Here is a 22,452-nt window from a genome sequence, read left to right as displayed (position 1 = left end):
GTTCCCTATTCTACTGATGGCGATTTAATAAATGCAGTATACAAGATTCCTTTGTGATTCTCCACTTCAGGTAAGTCCAACATTGCATTCACTGGTATGTTTTTATATTCTTTGCTGGAATATGAGATACAGGACCAAAGCCAAACACATAAAATCATCAGTTTTGAACAATCAAATCTAATTTTAATACACTGGTTCAAGGTATAAAGATGTTTTATTATTGACCTCTTAATTTGTGAGTTGCTGGTCATGTAGCAGGATTGGCATGTGGATCAAAACCTTAAGGTAAACAAACTAGCCTGGAAGGTTTTTCAATGTTATTGCAATACTGTATAATACAAAGCTGAGTCAATATTTGTTCTTTGAGAATTTTAATGCTGATTCTGTGTGAGATCGTGCCCCTTGATGTAGCTTTTAATCTTGACATGTATGGCTGCATTTTTGGCATCATCCAGTTTTTTGTCCTCTCTCAACATGATCCATTTCTCACCCTTGAGGTGACAACAATATAAAAGATGTCAGCTTGATGATACTGCTGTAGTAGATAATGTTCCGCATCAATATGAGAACATATCTTTACTCCTGGTGAACACTATTAACATCAGATTAAAAAGATAACCAGTGACTTGTCAGAGTTTGAAAACTCCAATATCTCTAACTTATCCTATTTCTTCTTTCCTTTTCTATTTCTCTATCTCTTTCTCAATCTATTTTTCATTAACTCTCTCTCAGCCTCTGTTACTTTCTTTCATCCTAGCTTTCCTAATTAAGATGTGGAGGTGCCAGTGTTGGACTTGGGTGGACAAAATAAAAGGAGCAGCGCTCTAAAAGCTTGTGGTTTCAGATAAACCTATAGGATTATAAACGGGGGTTGTGTGCTTTTTACTAATTAAGAACTAAGTACAGGACAGGAACAGGCCCTTTGACCCACCAAGACTGCGCTGACACATGGTACCTTTCTAAACTAAAAGCCTTTTGCCTCTATGAGGTCTGTATCTCGCTATTCTATATCTTTATCTGTTCCTGTTGTATCTGCTTCAGCCACCACTCTGATGGCACATTCCAGGGACTCACCACCCTCTGTGTTTTTTAAAAAAAACTTGCCTCTCACATCACCTTTAAACTTACCTTAAGCCAATGTTCCCTAGTAATTGACATTTCCACTCTTTTTAAAAAAAAAAGACTCTGACCATCCATTCTATCCATACCCCTCATAATTTTGTAAACTTCTATCAGTTCACCCCTCAGCCTTTGACTTTCAAGTGAAAACAAAACAAGTTTGTCTAATCTCTCCTCATACTGACACTTTCCAAACCAGGCAACATCCTGGTAAACCATTTTTGTACTCGCTGTATAAGCCTCCACACCCTTCTGGTTGTATGGCGACCAGAACTATACACAATATTCCAAACATGGTCCAATTGAATTCTATACAGCTGGTACTCTGGTTTGTTTTTATGCTTTGATTAGTCTGTTTGAATATCAAGCTTTGTCCCAGTGAAGAAATCCAATGGAAATGTTTTGATATTTTGTGAACATTCAAGCTTCAACCATTTATATTTCCTTTTACTGTGCAAATCATGACAAAAATGCACTAAGCTCAGAACAATTTTTTAATAGCTTTGAAACTGTGCACTAGAGAAATGTTGGTATTGTAAGCAATCCAGCGCCCGGTCTCAAGTTCAGAATTTAAATTGTCTTTTATGTTTTGAGTTTTATTAGTTTTGACTACGCCTTGTAATAGCTTCCCCCAATGTGCCTCCCTTTTGTGGAGGTGCATGACTTTCAGGATTGTTCTATTAATGATTCTGCATGAACTTGATTATGACAGTTATGTTTCAAATTTGAAAAAAAAATTCTATTAAACAATTATATTAGATGGGCTGCTTGTACAGCAGACACCTCAACTCCTTCGATAAATATCACCAGTGATATCTTTTCAAAATCCTGCAAATCCAAGCAAATTTAGTGCTTCGTTATCAGTCCTCTCAGGCTAGCACCCCTAGTGTTGGGGCACTGGTTACACTCAGCCAGCTGTCTTGAGTGGATCACATTGTTTGCATCCCTGACTAAAGACGTCCAAATCAAACTCTCTGCATTGGACTTTGTCTTGACAAGCTGTCAGCAGCAAAGGAAACACTTCACTACTCCTTGAAAGTGTTCCTGATAAATTTCAATATTCCCACTAACCTGTGAGAATATCTAGCTCAAGACTGCCCAAACTAGAGAAGATGAAGCTGCAAAGGTGCCAATCACTTTGAGCATCTTTCTTAGGCCCAGATGTTTATCAGGCACAAACAGTGGAAGGAATGTATGAAAGCCTGAGCCTCCTACATCACCTACTTCAAATGCCATCTGATCCACTGGAGCAGAATGCGCAAATGCAGCAGTGAATGATTGAGCCACATCAGAATGCACAACATCAGCATGGAAGAAAATCATCTTCAATCCTTAGGGACTGCCCAAGAAAGAAATGCTGTAATGACCACAGTATGGTAAAGCTTTAATGTTCATATTAACTGTAGAACATAGAACAGTACAGCACAGTGAAAGCCCTTTTAGCCCACCATGTCCTGTGCCAACCATGATGTTATTCTAAACTAATCCCATCAGCCTGCACCTGCTCCATATCTCTCCATTCTCTGCCTGTTCATGTGTCTAAGTGCCTCAGACTTTGCCATTTGTATCTGCTTCTACCACTTTCCTTGGCAGTGTATTCCAGGCACCTACCAATCTGTGTATTAAAAAAAACTTTCCTTGCACATTTCCTTTAAACTTTTCCCCTCTCACTTTATACCTCTGCCCCTTAACATTTGACATTTCCACCCTGCAAGGGGACTCAGACTATCCGACCTATCCATACCTCTCATAATTTCATATACTTCTCAGGTCACCCCCCTCAGTCTCTGATGCGCTAGAGAAAACCATCTAAGTTTGTCCACTCCACTCCAAGCAACATCCTGGTAAACCTCTTCTGCACTCTCTCCAAAGCCTCCACATACTTCCTATAGTGTGGTGAGCAGAAATGTGCACAGTACTTCAAATATGACCTGACCAAAGGCTTTGCATGACTGGCCAACTTTTATACTCAGAATGGTCACTGACCTCCAGTAAGATACACCCCTCCACATTACTCTCTATTCAACTTGCCATCAATATGGATTCCATACAATTTGGTCTTCTGGACCAATCTCCCATGAGGGACCTTGTCAAATGCTTTAGTAAAGTCCGTGTAGGCAACGCCCATTGCTCTATCCTCCTCAGCCATCTTTGTCACTTTGTCAAAAAAAACTCATTTTTGACACAAGTTCTCCCTTGCATAAAGCCATGTTTACTATCCTGAATGAGTCCATTTTTCTCCAAATGCAATTAAATCCTGTCCCTAAGAACCTTCTCCAATAATTCCCCTGCCACTGACGGAAGACTGGCCTATCTATAATTTCCTGGATTATCCCTGTTGTGCTTCTTGAACAAAGAAACAACATTAGCTATTCTTCTGTCCTTGGGACTTTGTCTGTGGACAAAGAGGATGCAAGGTCTCTGCCAAGGCCTCAGCAATCTCTTCCCTTGCCTCCTGTGCTAGAAGCCATCAGGCCCTGGGGACTTATCTACCTTAGTGTTTTTCAAGACACCCAACTCCACCACCTCCTCAATATCAACACATCAAGAGTATCAACAAACCACTCTCTAAACTTAACACCATTCATGTCTTTGTCCTTGCTGAATACCAATGTGAAGTACTTATTAAGGACTTCTTCTGGCCCACTTGTTCTAGCTGTGCACACACACACACACATTCTCTCCTTTGTCCTTGAGTGGACCTACCCCTGCCCGAGTTACCCTTTGCTCCTAATATGTGTATAAAATTCCTTGGGATTATTCTTATTCCTACTTTATGGCTCCTTTTAGCCTTCTTTTTTTTTAACTTTCTTTCTTACTTCCTTTATACTCCAAGGACCTTGTTTGATTTCTGTTTTCTAACTCTTACATATGCATCCTTTCTCTTTGTAACTAAACTTAGAACATCTGTCATCATCCAGAATTCCTGAATTTTACCATCCTTCTCTTTCATCCTCACAGGAACATGCTGGTCTTGAACTCGTCAACTGGCTTTTAAAAGACTCCTATATGTCAGATGTGGATTTACCTTCAAACAGCTACCCCCAGTCCAATTTTCCAGTTCCTGCTTAATACTGTTGTAATTAGCACTTTTACCTGAGGACCAGTCTTATCCTTTTCCATAAGTATTTTAAAATTTAAAATATTATGATTATTGTTCCCAAAATGCTCCCCCACTGAAACTTCAATTACCGGACCAGACTCATTTCCTAATACAATGTTTAATTTGGTCCCTCCCTAGTTGGACTATCAACATATTGTTTCAATGATCCTCCCCAGATGCACCCAAAAAAGTCTGCCCCATCTAAGCTGCTGGCATGAGGGAGTCCTAGTGAATACTGGGGGAATGAAAATCATCATATGCCACAACCCTGTTGTTGTTACATCTTGCCATGACCTGCTTACATTTCTGTTCCTCTAATTCCTACTGACTATTTAGAGGCCTATAGTGATTGCTATTTTTATTCCTAAATGCTTCCATATTGGCTCACAAAATGAGCCCTCCAAGATGTGCTTTCTTAGTCCAGCTGTGACGTTCTCCTTTTAATCAGTCTTGCAACTCCCCCAATCCTTTTGCACTCGGTTCTGCTATAACACGATAGTTCCATTCTTGTGTTATAAGAAAACGCGTAATAGCAGCACCATTTAAACTAATGGGGCCAGAATCGTGTTCTAGCCGATACGCGCTTTAAAAGTTCATGCTTTAGAAACAGTGTTCCCAATTCACCAATTACGTTACAGCGAATTATAGCAGAATTACCTTTCCATCCCTCTCTCTATCACGCCTGAAACATCTAAACTCTGGAACGTTGAGCTGCCTGTAACTGACTGTAATTCCCATGCTACTACATTGCAGCACTCTCAGAAAATTGAACATTTGGAAAATGACATTTAAAGCAGAATTCAGATAGGAATTTTATAAAATTGTGATAAATAATCACTTTTTTAAAAATTTCCTTTTGATTCATGACACATGAATGTTACTGGCAAGGCAATCATTTATTGCATGATTTGGAGGAGCCAATTTTTGGCTGGGATCGACAAAGTTAAAAATCACACAACACCAGGTTATAGTCCACCAGGTTTATTTGAAGCTTTCAAAGCATTGCTTCTTCATCAGCTGGTTGTGAAGCAGGGTCATAAGAAACAGAATTTATAGCAAAAGATCACAGTGTCATGCCGTTGAAATGATATATTGTACAAACCTCGATTGCTGTTAATTCTTTTACAATGTGTTTGTTAGTTTCGTTTCTTTAATATGTAAATCCCAGGACAACTTTAAAGTCACATTCTCAAGATAGCTTAAAGTTCCATAACAAAAGGTGCCATCTTAGCTCAGACAATGCATTAAAGGTGTGAGGTTAAAGCCTGTCTATATCCCAATCTTGAGTCAGTCTGGTTCTGTTTCTAATGTGGAATTTACTTGATATTATATGGATTGACTGCCTGTAGGTTATGTATTTTTTGAGCAAAATGGGATGTATATGCAAATATAAATTCACCCCATAAACTTTGTATGTGTGTACGCATGTGAGAGTGTGTGCTTGCGTGTGTACAAGCTTAGTGAAGTGGGTGTGAAGGGGTATAGTTCTATGAGGGGGTGTGTGCTTCGGGTGTGAGGGGTATACGTGTGTATGTGAGAGAGGGTCTGCGTGAGTGTAAGTATGTAAGAGAATGTGTGTGTGTTTGTGTGTGAGAATTTGTGCAATGGGGTCACCCAAGGTCCCACTTGAGGCCATTCTCATGGGTATCGAACTTGGCTATAAGCATCTGCTCGGCCACTTTGCTTTGTTGCCTGTACCGAAGTCCACCTTGGAGGATGGTCACCCGAAGGTCCTAGGCCGAATGTCCCTGACGACTGAAGTGTTCCCTGACTGGGTGGGAACACCCATGCCTGGTGATTGTTGTGCAGTGTCCATTCATCCATTGTCGTAGCGTCTGCTGGGTCTCATCAATGTACCATGCCTCAGGGTATCCTTGCCTGCAGCGTATGAGATAGATAACGTTGGCCAAGTCTCATGAGTACCTGCTGTGTACATGGTGGGTTGTGTTCGCATGTGAAATGGTGGTATCCATTTCAACACTGACATGTTTTCCAGTGGTTGTCGTGACAAGGTTGTATGGAGTTGCGGTGGTTGATGTCCTGAAGGCTGGGCAGTTTGCTGTGAACAATGATCTGTTTAAGGTTTGGTGGTTGTTTAAAGGCGAGAAGTGGAGGCATAAGGAAGGTCTTGGTGAGATGCTCATCCTCCTCAATAATGTGTTGCAGGCTGCGAAGAAAATGGCACAGTTTCTCGGCCCCTGGGAGGTACTCCCAAGGTGGTCTTTATAGTTTCTCGTTGTGGCACTGGTGATCAATGAGTTGAGTACTGTACCCTGTTCTTATGAGGGCATCCTTGAGCACCTTCAAGTGTCCGTCACATTCCTCCTCATCTGAACAGATCCTGTGTATGCGTAGGGCTTGTCCATAGGGGATGGCTGTTTTAATATGTTTAGGGTGGAAGGAAGATATGTTGAAGGAAGAAACATTCAAAGATGATGATGTGCACCAAGCTCTCCTGCTTTTATCCAGCAACCTGTTTGTGGATTGATTTGAGGGCAGATTTGATTGTGGTGTCCTTTACATTCAAGCCAAATGCTGAAAGCCATCTGAAGAAGGAATTAACATCACCAGGGGGAGACAGGAAAATTTGCATGTCAGGTTAATAAATCAAATATATAATATGCCATTTCCAGTGCCAGTGGAAATATTTTAGTAGAATAGTAACTTATTGTCACAAAACTGTTTAAAACATTTTCTGTCAAAAGCATGCAATCATAAATCATATTTTTGGGTAACTTTCTCCCATTTCCATTTTTAAAAAGTCATGAGCTGTGATTGTCATCACTACCTTTCACAGTTGTTTCGTAGTTTTTTTAACCTATCCACTCAATATTCAGAATTTCTTGCAATGGTTTCTCTTTTTGCCACTGCACTATGACCCCTGGAGTTCTCAAAGATATACATTCAACCAACCCTTCTTTCTCATCTACACGCTGTTCTCGAATTAATTCAAGTTCTGAATGCTTGCTAACAATACTAAGTTCAACTTTCTATCACCAACTCTTTCAATTCCTCTGCAGCCTATAATTTCACTTTGCTTATCTGACATCAAGCAAAATTTAGGAAAAGCAAAGTCATGTCTTTGCCTTTTGCAACAAGCACAATTCTTTAGAAATTGATTTCCATCTCTGCCCCTGTCTGAAACTAAACTAGATTATTCACAACCTTGCTAAACTGACTCCCATATTCTTTCTTGTCACTGAGAACACCTACTTCCAAGGATTATTATGTCTGCCTCTACCTCAGCCTATCTGCTGCCATGCTTTAATTACTTCTTGACTTGTCTAAAAGAGCACTAAAAATAGACAACCTCCTTCTTCTATCCTTAATATCCAAAATGTTACTGCTCATATTTTAACTTAGACTAAGTTCCATTCATCTATTAGCTTGTGCTTGCTGACTTACATTGCCCAAAAACCTGTTTTGTTTTTAAAAGTTCTCATCATTCAAATCCCTTCGTGTTATATAATCACCTCCAACCTTACAGCCAATGTGAACTCCAGCCTCGGTCCATTTGCTAATTCCTTTAGTCTACCTTTGGTGACAAGGCCCTAACCTCTGAAATTCCATCCCTCAGCCACTTTGTCTCCTGCCCCATATCTTTTAAGACCCACATTAAGGACTTGCTTCTTTGGTCATTATTAAACTTAATTGTTCTTGTGTCCCATTTGGCTCTCAGCCACATTTTGTCCAATTAAAGAAGTGATGTGCTCATTGAAATGTTACTCAGTTTGTGTTGCTGTTGTTCTTCTCTGTCTCAAGTTTTTTTCATGCCTGATATGATCAGGAGTTCTTGAATGTTCTTCACTTTGACAGTAACTTCTCTTTAAAGTCATTTGACTTTAGCCTTTTCATGATGCAATCCAAATCATTTGTGCTAGTTCCAAAAAAAACTCCTGTATTGCTTGTATATTTTGATGTAATTAGTAATTTCAAGTACTCTTACCTTTTGATTATTGGTGGGAGTTTCAAAAGCATTTACCTTAATCATTTTTGCTTTGAAAACAGGACAGCAGTGGGAGATTTTATTTTGTATAGCACTACATATTTTTGGGAATTGGTATGTTCTAGAAGAAATAATTTGAAAAGAGAGGTGATTTGCTTTCCCTTTTCTTCACCCACACCCATCAAGAGAAATCTTGATTATGCTATTATTTTTCCCTCTTTGCAAGTATATTGCCCAAATACGCAGAGCTTTCATATGTTTTGATATCCCAAATCCATGCCTGTCTTTGCTAGAACTATAGACTGGAATGGTTGGTAAAGAAAAGACTTATGGTTGGACAAGCAACACTTGTATCGCCAATAATGTAGTAAGTGACAACTTGGTTTAAGTATTCAAGATCTTGAGAAGGCTTGACAGGGTGAATGTGGAAAGGTTTATTTACTCTTCTTGGAGAATCTAGAACTAGGGGGGTCACCATTTAAAAATAAGGGGTTCCCAGTTAAGACAAGATTGCAAGTCATTGGACATTGCTTCTAACACATTCTGAGGAATCTGATCTATGAATATTTTTGAAGTAGATGTGGACAGATTCTTGGTATGCAAAAGATGAAAGACAATTCTGGCTTCTACCTCCAAGTGACTCAACTCTGCTTTGACCTTTCTGTGTTTGTATGTTTAAATCTTCCAATCTTGCATCTCCCAACACCATCCTCCACCAGTGACTCTCCACTGTCATCCAGATGGATAGAATTGCTCTCAAGTGGTTCTTATAGTCACACACCATAGAAGCATGCCCTTTGCCTCACCATGTCCAAACCGACCAATTATCTGTTACCTATTAATTATTTAATTATGACAATAGTATCACTTGCAATGGCTTCTCTTCCTGCTGTCATACCGTTACTTCTAGTGTCCTCCAACGACTAATCCTCGACCCTTTCTTATTTCTCATCCTCGTGATTCCAATTGGTGACATAATTTGAAGGTCTAGTGTTAATTTTCAAATCTGTGCTAATGGTGTCCAACTATAACACTGACTACACCCCTTAATTATTCTATTGCTGCTGAATTAATTTAAACTTATTCACCATCCAGTTTTGGATGAGCAGGGCTTAGTACTAAGAAACATGAGTAAGTATTTGGCCCTTCAAGCCTTCTCCTCCTCTCAATAAGATTTTGGCTTAACTCCACTTTACTGTCTATACTCTATAACTCTAGACTGTCTCTTGACTATCAAAGAAACCATCAAACTCAACCATGACTATGTTTAGTGACACAGCCTCCACTGTTTTCTGTCTGGAGAAAACTAAGAAAATATTTTTCCTTGCCCCTTTGCTGCAAGCAAGAATTTTTATTCCAGTTGGAGCCCCTCATATATGAGAAAACCTCTTCTCAAAATTCACCCTGTCAAGTCCATTCAGGATCTTGTATGTTTCAGTAAAATCACCTCTTTTTCTTCCAAAGTCCATTAAGTTCACTACCCTTTCTTCATAAAATAAGCTCAAGGTCATTGCCAACTTTAGCTTTGAAACATGTGAGAGAATGGGACTTTTGCTAAACACTTGGGAAACCGTGAACCTATTCCAACCAATTCGCACAGCAAAACACCTCATTTATAGTCAATCAAGTTCAATGGGAAGAACCTGACAAATGTGAACCATTTTCCATCATTGTAGGCGATAAAATTCATTATTGCCTGCAAGTTGTCATCTCGGCCTTTGACTGACAGAGGAAAAGGATATTTGAGAGCAGGATTTCATACCAAGAATAAGGTCTTTGTTTTCTAGGCAGTAATATTCCCTACCCTCTTATTTGCTTCAGAGACCGTGACAGCTTCCAGCTGGCACCTTGGAGCACTGGAGTAGAATCATCAGAGGTGCCTTTGAATGATTCTTCAACTGTGGTAGATTTGGAAAGGAAGTCCCAACACGACATTCTATCTAAAGTACCCACATTGAGGTGCTAATTACTCAATAGCAGCTTGGCTAAATGGGATGTATCTTTCATATGCCTTATACCAGACTCCCGAAGTAGTTCTACTCAGAACTTGGTTGCACTAGAAAACTTACAAGAAGACAATGGAAATTTTTTGGGGATCTCATCAAAGCATCCATGAAAAGAACAAACATCTTTGCTGACTCTTCGAAGTCCTTGCCTTGTGACTGACTCAAATAAATAGGTTAATTTAGGAAGGCACGAGACACACAACAGAAACTTTAAGTGCATGCAACGAGGAAGCCAAGACGCAGGAGATAGAGATGAACTTCTGAATCTTTCAAACATCATGTGCCTGACATGAAACTGAGTCTCTAAATACAAAGCATAAGATACAATCATCTCAGCCCCTTGAAGTGGAAGAAGGTTTTCAATGCGGAAGGACTGCCAGAAGAGATGGTGAGAATCAGTTACATTGATATCCTTCCAAATCGACAGTTGAAGCTTAAAATGTCCAACCCTTGCTAAATAGATTTAGAACCTGTCAAATGTTGAGTTTTGACCATTATGAGGTTGTATTCCCATTGATTCCTTTCTGAGATCAGTAGGAATGTTGATCTGCAGCTTTTTCTGCATACCTGCCTGCTCATGTTCCTAGCTGCTGGGAAACCAAAATTTGTGGCTAAATAGTGAGAGAAAAGTGATTACAAGTGATCACCCAAAAATTTGTCTAATTCTAAATTCTAAGAATTACAATATAGCAGTTCTTGCTTAGCTTGTGTGTCTTTAGTTACATGGGTTGAATACACGATCATATATTTGGCATTCAAATCCAATCAATCTGCATCTGACTGGATTAGGATGGTTTCTTGGAGTGATTCACATCTCTGTGTTTTCTTGATTTTGAATGCAGAAGTAATGAATTGTGGTGTTGACTGGGACAAGTTGGGAAGAATGCCCTTTTTCCCTTTATTGGCTTCTTTATACATTTAAATGAACAGACATGTATATGGACTAATGTCAAACACTGTTTCTCCTCCATTATCCCTCCACATTGCTGTAAAGTAGCAGGATTCTGAGGTTCACTTTATGAAATGCTTTTCATTATGCTCATGTTTTACTATTTGCTCCAGTTTTGCCATTTTCTGGCTCCTGTACTTTCCAAGGTGAGAACAGATTTTCTCTGCGGCTGTTATCCATGCTGCTTTGTGATCATTAGCAGATTATACCAAAGCTACAATACTTTCCCACCATATTTTGGGGTTTTGATTTTGTAAGATCTGTTTCGGCCAGAATACTCTTGCTTTCCATTGCACATCTCTGAACTTCTTAATGATCTATTCTATAGAGGGCTTGCATGGCCATCACTTATAAAGTCATGTTTTTAATACTTGTGTCATGAAGTGTTGAACTTTTAGCTTCTGCTGGATATTGCCGTTGATGGTTGATTTCTTGAATGAATGGCTTCAGTGATACATTTAGAAGACTAATTCAGTTTAAATCCCTTACGGATGAGTATCTTTCTGGATTGGAGCCTCTTCATTATTCATGACTATTTACCAAGAATACTGAAGGTGAATTTTCAAATCATGAGCAGTTGAAGTGGAGCTTACAGACAAGTAAAATACTGTGGGTACCAGCAATCTGAAATAAAAAAAGAAAACTTTGGATATACGCAGTAGGTCAGACAGCAAAAGAACTGAGTATTTGTATTAGAAATATGATAGTGCACGTTATTTCAATGAAACCATCTGTGAAGAGTTATTACTTTCTGCAGTAAAATGGAAACCTTTTTAGGTTGCTGCAGTTGAAGGCTAATAGAACTCATTATAATTTATAGGAAATGGGCTTTTATCACCTCATCAATGCAGGCTGCAGGTTTATATTATTTACCTAATTCTGTGTGTGGGTTTATTAATGTTCATGGAAGCTTTCCTGCTGGGAGTATGCCAGGGTAGGTTTTTAAAGATATTTTTTATTGGCATTTTTAAGTTGAAGTAAATTTTGTATGGCACCATTTAGATATGCCAAGAAGTTATGTAAGACACATTTCATATTGGGGATCATTTCAAGTATTTTGTTCCTTTTATTCTGTATATATATTTCTTGTGACTTCCTTTATTAATTGACTCATGAGATCATTGTCCTAGTTGGTGTGCTGTGGAGAACATTTCAACAGTAAGTACTACTTTCATTTCTTTCAGCTCCTGTTGATATCTTAAGGTATTTTCCCTCACACCCAATAGTACTGAATAATGATGAAGCTGCTTACAGGTGAACATGAAAATAGATATTACACAGAATATCTCCGATTTGTAATCCATTCGTACCCATATTTTTGGACCGAGCATTTCAGCAACCGATCACTGACTGTTAACATTTATGGAAACACAGGAGGCACCACACAGTTCTGTTCAGCGAAACAGAGGCTTATTGCAGGGTTTTCGATCGGTTACTCAGGACTGTTTGGGGACCAGTGAAGAGGAGTTCAAAGATTACAGTTAGTGGGGATGGAGACTTTTAAAATAGTGCTACTATTAACTACGCTGCTAAAGGCAGCTGGACTAATCAGATTTTGTGTAGTGAGGGCTCAGAAGTTCTTAATTGAATAACTTTATCAGGAGGATGCAGGGAGCTCTGGGAGCTCATAAGAAACCATGTGCCAGTCACAGTTCAATACAGCTAAGAGGGAGGCTGAGCAGCTCACAAGCAATACTTATTTGATACAACTGAACAAGTTCACAGCTCAGGGATAACAGGTAATTCCAGGGGTCATAAACCCAGAAAGGAGGATGATCAACTAGAATTGGTGTAGCTTTTGATGACCTTGAAAAGGATAGGTTGGCAAAATGAAGAGTTATGGTTCCTTCTGAAGTTTAATGAGATTTTATAGCCCATCATGTTGTTAATGTTTGGAGTAATTGCTCAGAAATCTATGGAATTGCCCATGATATTTTAGTTGTTTATGTGATGTGTTTGATCACTAGTCTATTACCCATATTTACCACGTCTTAATTCAGGGTGTGAGAAATAAGTTGTACATAAAATCTATAATAAATCACTTCTAATTTTCTGTATGATAAAGTTTACTGTTGTTTGGTCAAAACTATAGAATTATGTAGCGCTATTCTCTACTTAGTCCCCTGGATCTCTCCATTTGACTAATTTCAATAAAATACTAGCCAAATTGTGACACACATTTGGCGATCTGATCCAGGACACTGTGGGTGAGTCAGATAACCAGACACAGAGTTAGGATTTATATTTACGCTTTGCAATGTATTTTCCTTTCAGTTTTTCCCTGTTAGTTGGGGTGTTGAAGAGTCCCGAAGGGTGAAACCTTGCCTTTGCTCACTTCTGGATATGACTATGACCAAATGTGGTGTCCTGGAGAAAAATCAAGTGGAAATTTCAATCTAGATTTAAATTCAAACTCTTGGTATCAGGAGGAAATGTGCTACTAATTCCACTCCTGAATCACCCCAAATTAACTGGGAAGCATATCAACCTACTTTATTACTCGTGTTGATTTTGAGTGAAGCAAAAGTAGAGTCATCTGCTTACTTATGTAATGCTGAGGTTTGTGAAGAGGTGGAGACTCGTTTTTTGAGTTCAATGACATTGTGTTTAACAGTTCAAATGAAATTGGGAAGTTTAAACTAATTTCAAAATTTCCATGCTTGGAAAAGATGGTTGTCTTGATGTAAAGTTATTTTGTTGCATGTCATTTTTGACCATAAAGAAATATATCACAGCTGTTTTACTGACTCAATTTAAAAAGAAAAGCTGTTGTTCACTACTTATTGACTGCTGATTACAATGTCTTCAGCTGTTTGTTCATAATCTTTATTTAAATTGAAAAATGTGATTGTTTGGAACAAGCTCATTTTCACTTTACAAATGAAATTTAATAATTGCATCATCATAGAGAGGAATGTTTGAGTACTTTGAATTCAGACATTTAAACCACACCATTGTCAGACCCAGGGAATAACAAATGACCCCTTGACCAAGATGTTGGGCATTGAAGATAAGACTGGTGGAGGGAAGAACTTGTTATATTGCTATGCAAATGACTTGAGATAGAGGAGGGAAGAATAAATAATGTTCTTCAATTAAGCAAATACTGCAACTATATATGGAAGTGAAATATGTCTTATTAATCAACTCAAAGAAAATTAAACTAAGGACGACACGGTGGCACAGTGTTAGCACTGCTGCCTCACAGCGCCAGAGACCCGGGTTCATTTCCGGCCTCAGGCGACTCTCTGTGTGGAGTTTGCACATTCTCCGTGTCTGCGTGGGTTTCCTCCAGGTGCTCCGGTTTCCTCCCACAATCCAAAAAAATGTGCAGGTTAGGTGAATTGGCCATGTTAAGTTGCCTGTAGTATTAGGTGAAGGGGTAAATGTAGGGGAATGGGTTTGGGTCGGTTGCGCTTCAGCGGGTCGGTATGGACTTGTTGGGCCGAATAGCCTGTTTCCACACTGTAAGTAATCTAATCTAATCTTTTTGGAGGAGCATACTGGAAGCAGAGCTCTTTCTTGCTTCAAATGATAAAATCTCTGGTTAGTTTCATATATGTTTATGCAGTTGTGGCTACAAGAACAGGTCAGAGGTTAGGAGTTCTGACGCAAGTACTCTCCTGATGCCCGAAGGCCTGTCCACCATTCACAAGGCACAAATCAGGAGGGAAATATGATACTCTGCACTTGCATGGATGTGTGCAGTTGCAACAAAAGTCAAGAAGATCAATACCAATTATAGCAAAACAATCTGCTTAATCAGCACACTCTCTAACACCAACACAGTAGCAACAATGTATCACATTCACAAGAGGCATGTAGCAATGCACCACAGCTCCTTTGATAACACCTTTCAAACCCACACCTTCTACCTCTAAAAAAGACAAGGGCAGCAGAGGCATGAGAGCACCACCATCTGCAAGTTCCTTCAAGCTATCTACCATCCTGACTTAGAATAATATCACCATTCCTTCGCTATTTCTGGTTGAAAATCATGGAACTTCATTCTCAACAGTGTAGTGGGTGTACCTATTGCCCATTGACTTCAGTGGTTCAAGAGGCAACTCATCACTATTTTGTCAAGGTCAGATAGTGATTGACAATAAATGCTAGTCTAACCAATGAGGTGTGGATCCCATGAAAGAATAAATAAATAAGGTACCTATAAAAATCAAATCTATTGATTTTTAATTCTTTAATGGGATACAGTAATGATGGTAATATACATTTGTGTGGAAAAGATTTTGGGGGCAGATAGCTCATAACCATTTTATCTCCTGTTGGGAAGTTGTTCATTTGTTTCAAAACAAATTAATTTCATACTTATAATGTCAAATGCAAATAAAGCTTGCCAATACATAACAGATTGACAAAGGTGGATTAGAGACAAGCTGTTTCGTAAATCATGGGTGACAAAACCAGCAGTTCTTAGTTTGTAACTGAATGATGAGATTGACTGGAAAAACTGCTTGTATGCTTGATATAGAAGATTTGATTTGGGATGCCAAAGTCCTGGATGAAGATGTGCAAGTGTGCTCATTTCCCATATTCTACAAAGGTCTTATTTCAACCTTTTCAGTTTGCAAATAATAGTTAAGAGACAGCGCTTGTTGAAATATGAGAAGTGTTCTCATATTTTGATAGGTTTTTTAATGACAGTTTGAAGTCCAATTCTTTTCTCAATTATCCTGTATTTTGTGAATTCAGAGATGGTGTTATGTAGTTTAGCAAGCTGTGAGGTTTCTTCTGTGGAGATCTGATTGTAGTTTTTTGTTTTCACTGACTTTCAGATTAATTTTAAAAGTTAAAGATTGGGGAATCGGTGGCATAATGGTATTGCCACTGGACTAGTAATCCAGAGATGCAGGCTAATGCTGTGGAGGCAGAGGTTTATATTTGCAGATGGTGAAATTTAAATCTGAAAGGATAACTGAAATAAAAATGGCGACCCTGTCACTGGTCATAAAAGTCCATCTGATTCACTATTATCTTTTGAGGGAAGGAAATCTGTCAGTTTAGCTGGCCTGGCCTACTTCTGGTTCCAAACTTAATGTGGTTGACTCATAACTGGCCTCTGAAGTATCCTGAGCAAACTCGCCAGTTCCAGAAGCACCAAATGCAGACCAGACAGTGATGCCAACATCCCAAGAATAATTTTTTTAAAAAAGTTAGAAATAAAATAACGGTTAGTTGCTCATTTTTGTTCCTTGGGATTAACTTTAATCTTTTTATTCACAAAAAACTTGCTTCTAATTGTTCAAGCACAGGATTAATGCTTCAGTGGTACATTCAGTTCTTGGAGTTATTTTCTATTTACCTCAATGGGAAAGGCATAGCTTTAGTGGTCACATCATGGGACTAGTAATTTAGAGGCCCACAATCCCATCACAACAGCATATGAAAATTCTATTCAATCAATAAATCTGGAATTAAAGCTTGTCTTAGTAAAAATCTGTCTGATTCGCCAGTGTCCTTCAGAGAAGTAAATCTGCCATCCTTGCCTGTCCTGGCTTAAATGTGACACCAGACGCACAGAAATGAAGCTTACTCTTCCCAGCCTTCTGAAATGGTCTAGCAAACTACTCTGGTCAGGGCATCTAGTTAAGGACTAAAATTGCAAGCCCTGCTGGAGCTCCCACATCCCACAAATGAATTGGGGTAGGGGGGAAGGAAATAAAGGAGTGCAAATGGCTTTAATCAGAAGGTTGATGGAAGCAATTACTATTGGGTCATTCAAATGAAGATTCTTCAACTTTTTAAAATATTCACTCATGGAACATGGGTCTCGCTGGCTGGCCAGTGTCTCATTTATTGCCCGTCCCTAGTTGCCCTTCAGAAAGTGGTGGTGAGCTGCCTTCTTGAACCTTCTTGCAGTCCGTGTGTTTTAGGTTGACCCACAATACTCTTAGAAAGGGAATTCCAGAATTTTGACCCAGCGACAGTGAAGGAATGGCAATATATTTCCAAGTCACAATAGTGAGTGGTTTGGAGGGGAACTTGCAGATGGTGGTGTTCCAATGTATCTGCTGCCCTTGTCCTTCTGGATGGAATTTGGATGGTTCTATCTCAGGATCTTCTGTGAATTTCTGCGTTGCATCTTGGAGATAGTTCCCATCACTGATATTGAGTATTGATGGGATGTGTGGATATGATGCCAATCATACAGGCTGCTTTTTCCTCCATGGTATCATGTTTGTTGAGTCTTGTTGGAACTTCATCCATCTAGGCAAGCGGGGAGTATTTCATCACAATTTGCAACAGCAACAGTATGTGATGGATGGCAGTTATAGGAAGGGGGAAAGTCTCAGATACAGTCACATAGATGGGTTAACTCCAGGAAGGGTGAGAGAGGTCGGCACCTCGGGCAGGAGTCTTTTGTGGATATACCCATTTCAAACAGGTATGCTGTTTTGGAAAATGTAGGGGGTGATGGATTCTCAGGGGAATGTAGCGCGAACAGCCAAGTTTCTGGTATTGAGACTGGCTCTAATGCAACGAGGGGTACGTCGGCTTCCAAGAGATCAATTGTGTTAGGGGATTCTGGAGTCAGAGGTACAGACAGACGTTTCTGTGGCCAGCAGAGAAAAAGCATAATGGTGTGTTGTTCCATGGTGCCAGGATCAAGGATAGTCTGGGAGAGGGGCCAGCAGGAGGTCATTGTCCCCATTGGAATCAACGACATTGGAAGGGAAAAGGTTGAGACTCTGAAGGGAGATTACAGAGAGTTAGGCAGAAATTTAAAAAGGGGATCCTCAAGGGTAGTAATATCTGGATTACTCCCAGTGCTACGAGCTAGTGAGGGCAGGAATAGGAGGATAGAGCAGATGAATGCATGGCTGAGGAGCTAGTTTATGGGAGAAGGATTCACATTTTTGGATCATTGGAATCTCTTTTGGGGTAGAAGTGACCTGTACAAGAAGGACGGATTGCACCTAAATTGGAAGGGGCCTAATATATTGGCAGAGAAATTTGCTAGAATTGCTTGGGAGGATTTAAACTAGTAAGGTGAGGGGGTGGGACCCAGGGAGATAGTGAGGAAAGAGATCAACCTGAGACGGATACAGCAGAGAACAGAAGTGAGTCAAACAGTCAGGGCAGGCAAGGACAAGGTAGGACTAATAAATTTAAACTGCGTTTATTTCAACGCAAGGGGCCTAACAGGGAAGGCAGATGAACTCAGGTTAGGAACATGGGACTGGGATATCACAGCAATTACGGAAACATGGCTCAGGGATGGGCAGGACTGGCAGCTTAATGTTCCAGGATACAAATGCTACAGGAAGGATAGAAAGGGAGGCAAGAGAGGAGGGGGAGTGGCATTTTTGATAAGGGATAGCATTACAGCTGTGCTGAGGGAGAATATTCCCGGAAATACATCCAGGGAAATTATTTGGGTGGAACTGAGAAATAAGAAAGGGATGATCACCTTATTGGGATTGTATTATAAACCCCCCAATAGTCAGAGGGAAATTGAGAAACAAACTTGTAAGGAGATCTCAGCTATCTGTAAGAATAATAGGTTAGTTATGGTAGGGGATTTTAACTTTCCAAACATCGACTGGGACTGCCATAGTGTTAAAGGTTTACATGGAGAGGAATTTCTTAAGTGTGTACAAGACAATTTTCTGATTCAGTATGTGGATGTACCTTCTAGAGAAGGTGCAAAACTTGACCTACTCTTGGGAAATAAGGCAGGGCAGGTGATTGAGGTGTCAGTGAGGGAGCACTTTGGGGCCAGCGACCATAATTCTATTCATTTTAAAATAGTGATGGAAAAGGATAGACCAGACCTAAAGGTTGAAGCCCTAAATTGGAGAAAGGCCAATTTTGACGGTATTAGGCAAGAACTTACGAAAGCTGATTGGAGGCAGATGTTCACAGGTAAAGGGACGGCTGGAAAGTGGGAAGCCTTCAGAAATGAGATAACAAGAATCCAGAGAAAGTATATTCCTGTCAGGGTGAAAGGGAAGGCTGGTAGGTATAGGGAATGCTGGATGACTAAAGAAATTGAGGGATTGGTTAAGGAAAAAAAGGAAGCATATGTCAAGTATAGACAGGATAGATCGAGTGACTCCTTAGACTATAAAGAAAATAGGAGTATACTTAAAAGGAAAATCAGGAGGGCAAAGCGGGGACATGAGATAACTTTGGCAAATAGAAAAGGAGAATCCAAAGGGTTTTTACAAATATATTAAGGACAAAAGGGTAACTCGGACAATAGGGCCCTCAAAGATCAGCAAGGTGGCCTTTGTGTGGAGCCACAGAAAATGGGGGAGATACTAAATGAATATTTTGCATCAGTATTTACTGTGGAAAAGGATATGAAAGATATAGACTGTATGGAAATAGATGGTGACATCTTGCAAAATGTCTAGATTACAGAGGAGGAAGTGCTGGATGTCTTGAAACGGTTCAAAGTGGATAAAATCCCAGGACCTAATCAGGTGTACCCAAGCACTCTGTGGGAAGCTAAAGAAGTGATTGATAGTCACAGGTGAGATGCCGGAAGACTGGAGGTTGGTAAACGTGGTGCCACTGTTTAAGAAGGGCGGTAAAGACAAGCCAGGGAACTATAGACCAGTGAGCCTGACCTCGGTGGTGGGCAAGTTGTTGGAGGGAATCCTGAGGGACAGGATGTACATGTATTTGGAAAGGCAAGGACTGATTTGGGATAGTCAATATGGTTTTGTGCGTGGGAAATCATGTCTCACAAACTTGATTGAGTTTTTTGAAGAAGTAACAAAGAAGGTTGATGAGGGCAGAGCAGTAGATGTGATCTATATGAACTTCAATAAGGTGTTCGACAAGATTCCTCATGGGAGACTGATTAGCAAGGTTCGATTTCATGGAATACAGGGAGAACTAGCCATTTGGATACAGACTGGCTCAAAGGTAGAAGACAGAGGGTGGTGGTGGAGGGTTGTTTTTCAGACTGGAGGCCTGTGACCAGTGGAGTGCCACAAGGATCGGTGCTGGGCCCTCTACGTTTTGTCATTTACATAAATGATTTGGATGCGAGCATAAGAGGTACAGTTAGTAAGTTTGCAGACGACACCAAAATTGGAGGTATAGTGGACAGCGAAGAGGGTTACCTCAGATTACAACAGGATCTGGACCAGATGCACCAATGGGCTGAGAAGTGGCAGATCGAGTTTAATTCAGAGAAATGCGAGGTGCTGCATTTTGGGAAAGCAAATCTTAGCAGGACTTATACAATTAATGGTAAGGTCCTAGGGAGTGTTGCTGAACAAAGAGACCTTGGAGTGCAGGTTCATAGCTCCTTGAAAGTGGAGTCAAGGATAGTGAAGAAGTCGTTTGGTATACTTTCCTTTATTGGTCAGAGTATTGAGTACAGGAGTTGAGAGGTCATGTTGCGGCTGTACAGGACATTGGTTAGACCACTGTTGGGATATTGCATGCAATTCTGGTCTCCTTCCTGTCAGAAAGATGTTGTGAAACTTGAAAGGGTTCAGAAAAGATTTACAAGGATGTTGCCAGGGTTGGGGGATCTGAGCTACAGGGAGAGGCTGAACAGGCTGGGGCTGTTTTCCCTGGAGCGTCGGAGGCTGAGGGGTGGCCTTATAGAGGTTTACAAAATTATGAGGGGCATGGATAGGATAAATAGACAAAGTCTTTTCCCTGGGGTGGGGGAGTCCAGAACTCGAGGACATAGTTTTAGGGTGAGAGGGGAAAGATATAAAAGAGACCTAAGGGGCAACTTTTTCACGTAGGGAGTGGTATGTGTATGGAATGAGCTGCCAGAGGATGTGGTGGAGGCTGGTACAGTTGAAACATTTAAGAGGCATTTGGATGGGTATATGAATAGGAAGGGTTTGGAGGGATATGGGCTGGGTGCTGGCAGGTGGGACTAGATTGGGTTGGGATATCTGGTTGGCATGGACGGGTTGGACCGAAGGGTCTGTTTCCTTGCTGTACATCTGTATGACTCTATGACACTCTTGACTTGTGCCTTGTAGATGATGGATAGGCTGTGGGGGAGTCAGGAAGTGAGTTACTCATTGCAATGGTCTTGTAGCCATTGTGTTTGTTTATGTGGCAAGTCCATTTGACTCTCTGCTCAATGTTAACTCCCAGGATGTTGATAGTGGGGGAATCAGTGATGATAACATCATTGAATGTCGAAGGGCAGTGGTTAGATTTTATCTTATTGAATCCTGACATTTCTGTGGTGTGAATGTTATTTGCCACTTGTCAGCCCAAGCCTGGATATCATTCAGATCTTTTTTGCATTTGAACATAGACTCCTTCAGTGTCTGAAGACTTGCAAGTGGTGCTGAACTGTTGTGCAATTATTGACGAAAATCCAAATTTCTGACCTTTATGTTGGAAGGAAGGTGAATATGGTTGGTCCCAGTACACTATTCTGTATCATTGACTCCGGACCCAGTGACTTCGGATTAAACAAGGAAATCAATGTTGTGGACTCCCAGTGAAACTCCCCTCTGACTGTATACCACTGTGCAACCACCTCTGCTGGGTCTACATGCCAGTGGGATAGAACATATCCAGGGATCGTGATAATGGTGTCTAGGACATTGACTGACTGCAAGGAATGGTTCCTTGAGTATGACTGCCACTTGACTATTCTGTAAGACAGCTCTCTCAATTTTAGCACTAGCCCAGATATTAGTAAAGAAAACTTCGTAGGGTTGACAGGGTTGTTTTTGCTGTTGTCTTTTATGGCACCTAACTCAATGCCAGTTGGTCTGTCTAATTTCATTTTTCTGTTGAGACTTCGTATTGATTGATACATTTATAATTGAGTGACTTGGTAGGCTGTTTCAGAGAGCACAATGGATCTGGAGCCACATATTGGTCAGACCAGGTGAGAATAGCATAATTCCTTTCCTGAAAGGCATTAGTGAGCCAGATGAGTCTTTCTGAAAATTGTCAGTGGTTTTGTGGCTATCAGTAGGTTCTTAATTCCAGATGTTTCTTATTCAATTAAAATTCCAGCATCTGCTCTGACAGGATTTGAACCAAGCACCCCACAGTATTTGCTGATTAATAGTCTAGCAATCAATACCATTCGGCCATCAGCTCTCTTGTTGGGAGAATATGCAAGGTCTTTACACCTGGAGGCAATGGCAACAGTGGACAGATTGCAAACCTTTGGAGTCCCAAAAAAATGGTGATAATGCCAGATTGTAAACAGTTAAGTTTTAAATTGCCCATTTACTTCCAAGATAACAGATTCGATAATTTAAAGCTGGCTCATCAGCATTTCTACCTGAATACAAAAGTGTATATGATACATTTTGCCATTTGAGAAGGGCTTGAGAGGGGAAGACTTTTGTGGTGTAAT

At 40.2% G+C, this 22,452-nt stretch overlaps 1 protein-coding gene across 15 annotated transcripts in view; it reads left to right on the top strand.

The window, feature by feature from the left end:
- The window catches only part of ate1 (arginyltransferase 1), a 230,894-nt gene that overhangs the window by 86,966 nt on the left and 121,476 nt on the right, over positions 1-22,452 (top strand). For 14 of the 15 annotated variants that reach the window (XM_087998915.1, XM_043712693.2, XM_087998918.1 and 11 more), the window contains one exon: positions 38-70. The exons of the other annotated variant lie outside the window; for it this stretch is intronic. In XM_087998915.1, coding sequence (XP_087855041.1) covers positions 38-70 — 33 coding nt within the window. The remainder of the gene's footprint in view (positions 1-37; positions 71-22,452) is intronic. 15 annotated transcript variants of the gene reach the window in all.

Source organism: Chiloscyllium plagiosum, unplaced genomic scaffold (assembly GCF_037043375.1).
Source record: "Chiloscyllium plagiosum isolate Xiang-an unplaced genomic scaffold, Cpla_swu_hap1 HiC_scaffold_22, whole genome shotgun sequence".
In the NCBI taxonomy this organism is placed as follows: domain Eukaryota; kingdom Metazoa; phylum Chordata; class Chondrichthyes; order Orectolobiformes; family Hemiscylliidae; genus Chiloscyllium; species Chiloscyllium plagiosum.
The sequence above is the reverse complement of the archived record's forward strand: the minus strand, read 5'-3'. Positions and strand labels throughout refer to the sequence as shown.